The 2,949-nt window shown below is 56.5% G+C and overlaps 1 protein-coding gene across 1 annotated transcript in view; it reads right to left on the minus strand.

The window, feature by feature from the left end:
- Positions 1-2,359: 2,359 nt before the first annotated feature.
- The window catches only part of GUITHDRAFT_138045 (hypothetical protein), a gene marked incomplete at both ends in the record, with an annotated part of 3,244 nt that continues 2,654 nt past the window's right edge, over positions 2,360-2,949 (minus strand). Inside the window, 3 exons of the mRNA XM_005833587.1 lie at positions 2,360-2,413; positions 2,511-2,611; positions 2,666-2,852. Of these exons, the coding sequence (XP_005833644.1) occupies positions 2,360-2,413; positions 2,511-2,611; positions 2,666-2,852 (342 nt within the window). The remainder of the gene's footprint in view (positions 2,414-2,510; positions 2,612-2,665; positions 2,853-2,949) is intronic.

Below are 2,949 nucleotides of genomic sequence, written 5' to 3' on the forward strand. Positions count from 1 at the left end.
ACGTCCTACCCCCTCCCTCCCTCCTCCCTCCTCGCCTCCTACCCCCCTCCCTCCCTCCTCCCTCCTCGCCTCCTCTCGCTCCTACCCCTCCCTTCTCCTCCTCTCGCTCCTACCCCTCCCTTCTCCTCCCTCTCGCCTCCTACCCCCCCCCTCCCCCTCCCTCCTCCCCGCTCCCCCAGCGTGCGACCCCAACGAATTTCACCTCAGGGTCTCAGTGATCCCTGGAAGGAGTCAGGTAGAACCGAAGATGCCGCACGGAGAGGAGGGAGGCGGCGAGGAGGCGGCGATGGAGGGGGAAAGCATGGCTGTGGTGGAGTCAGAGGACAGTCAGTCTGAGGAAGGGGCCGAGGACGGCCAGCTCTCTTCCTCCTCCCCTGCCTTCCTCAGGCAGAAAGCGGCCCAGCTCTGCTGCGACGAACTGCCCGAACTGGAGATGGCGGCAGCCAAGAGCGCCCTTGGAAGGGAGATGTTGGAGAACGGCATGGCAGAGAACGCGTATCCTCTCCTCTGCGACGTCCTGGCTGTACGAATGCTCTCCTCTCCTCTCGACGAAGCCGCCATGGCTGATACCCTGGAGTTAGTGGCAAGAGCACTAGTCGGTAAGTTCTCCCCTCCTCCCTGCTTCTCCCGCTCACGGAAGTGCAGGGAAGAATCAGCATGGCGAAGCCATCGCGCGGTACGAGGAGGCGCTGTCGGTGCATCAGAGCTTGAGGGATGAAGCGGCCATGAAGCGCTGCCTGGAGGCTATGGGAGGACTATACATGCAGCAGGCAAGTCGTGGTCCTTCCTCCTCCTCCTCTCCTCCTCCTCGTCCTCCTTTTTCTCCTCGTCCTCATCCTCGTCCTCGTCCTCGTCCTCGTCCTCATCCTCGTCCTCGTCCTCCTCCTCCTCCTCCTCCTCCTCCTCCCCCATGATGACAGCATGGCAGGGAAACCTTGACAAGGCGGTGGACATATACAATCGATGCTCAAACCTCTCCTCCTTCCCTTCTCCGTCTCCTCCTGCGTCTCCTCCTCCCCAAGGCGACGCCAGCACCGTGAAAGACCGGCCACACGAGCAGAGCTCGGCCGTGGGCAGCGCAGAGCCTAATGGCGTCTCCCCTCTGAGCGCAGGGAGACTTCATGTATGCCGAGCACGTTTCAGGTTGGAAGTGATACTGGAGGTTGCAGGACTTGCGAATGGCAGGGGATCAGGCAATGCTGCACAATATGGAGATTATGATGGACAAGTGAGTGGTGAGGGTGGGGAGAGGAAATGTATGATGGAGATGATGATGATGGAGATGATGATGATGATGATGATGATGATGATGATGATGATGATGATGATGATGATAATGATGATGATGATGATGATGATAGGAGTGATAATGATGATGATGATGGAAATGATGACTACAACAACGATAACAAGGGGAGGAGGAGGAATATAATTCTCACGCAGGATCGACAGCATTGCTCGTCTCACTCAAGCCTTTGACAGTGAGCGACAGCTGTTGAAATCTTTACGATGCTGATGTCTTGTCTTTTGCCGATTCCCCTTTCCTCCCCTCTCCCCTCTTCTCCCTCTTTTCTCCTCCTGCTCTGCTTCTCATTTCCCATGTCCCTCCCTCCCTCCGTCCCTCCCTCCGTCCCTCCCTCCGTCCCTCCGTCCCTTCTTCCCTCCGTCCCTCCCTCCGTCCCTCCGTCCGTCCGTCCGTCCGTCCGTCCGTCCCTCCAGGTCCGGTCTACGGGCTCAGGTCTGAGAGGAGGCGGCCATGGCGGTGCGCTGAGGAGTGGCAGGATGAGGGCAGCATACTCGCTGGTAGAGCTGGCAAGGATGCACGTGGAGCGGGGAGAATCGCACTTGGGAAGGAAGGCAAGTGACTTCACTTGTCCTGCTGGTACTGGTGCTGATGCTGGTTCTTTTGGCGCAACCCGCGCTGTCCTCTTGTCCTCTTGTCCTCCTCCTCCTCCTCCTCCTCCCCCTCCCTCCTCTCGTGCTCCGATACACCTCTCTCTCCACTTGTCTACGTCTTTTCTTCTTCCGCTCTCCTCCATCCTTGCTTCTCTGCCGGCATCGGACTGATTGTCTGACTGAGCAGATGGAGGAGGCGCTGGGGGTTATTGTGGAGGCTGCTGTGAAAGATGCAGAGGAGTCTCACTTCGCTTGAGGAGGAGGAGGAGGAGGAGGAGGAGGAGGAGGAGGAGGAGGAGGAGGAGGAGGAGGGGGAGGGGGAAGAGGAGGGGGAAGAGGAAGAGGGGGGGGCTACCTAGGAGAAAGAATGCAATCTGGTCATCCAAGTCATTCGGCCGAGAACTCAAAACCTGATTCTGAAAGTCATCCACTTGTATCACTTCGTCCATCTTGTTTGACATCTTCAGTTGTATCTTCGGTGTCCTGTCCACTTCCTTGGGATCTCTTTCTCAATCTCCTGGCAACACAGGCCGCAATGCCTTCGAGCCAAGGTCAATCTCAGCAGGTCGATCTTATCAAGGAGCGCAACGGCCGCGTCACGGCACGGTTCTTACCTCAGCCACCACGTCGGTCTGTGTGCTGGACTCGTTGACCTCTGTGTGCAGGCTGGAATCAAGCAGGTTGAAGCTTCTTGAAGATATGGAAGAATTGTTCTCTGCCAAGAAATGACCTCAAATGACACAATCCCTCTCCCAGAAAACAAGCTTACTTTCGAGCTGATCCGAAAATCGACCTTCCCCGCCATCCGACTCATGCAGTCTTGTCTGAGCGCTGAGAGAGCTGTCAAACATGTTGCTATCATGCCCTGGTGATCGGATCTTCTCAAACAAGATCTGTTTGGGGTTGTCTCTCCACATGTACTTTATCCATCGATCGAGTTCGATAAGCTCTCCTCGCTGTATGGAATGACATCTTCAACGATGGTGTCAAGTTCAAAGGGAAACAACCTCGCTCATGGCATGGTAGAAGATTTTGATGTCTTCCAAAGCGAGA

This window comes from Guillardia theta (assembly GCF_000315625.1).
Source record: "Guillardia theta CCMP2712 unplaced genomic scaffold GUITHscaffold_29, whole genome shotgun sequence".
Classification (NCBI taxonomy): Eukaryota; class Cryptophyceae; order Pyrenomonadales; family Geminigeraceae; genus Guillardia; species Guillardia theta.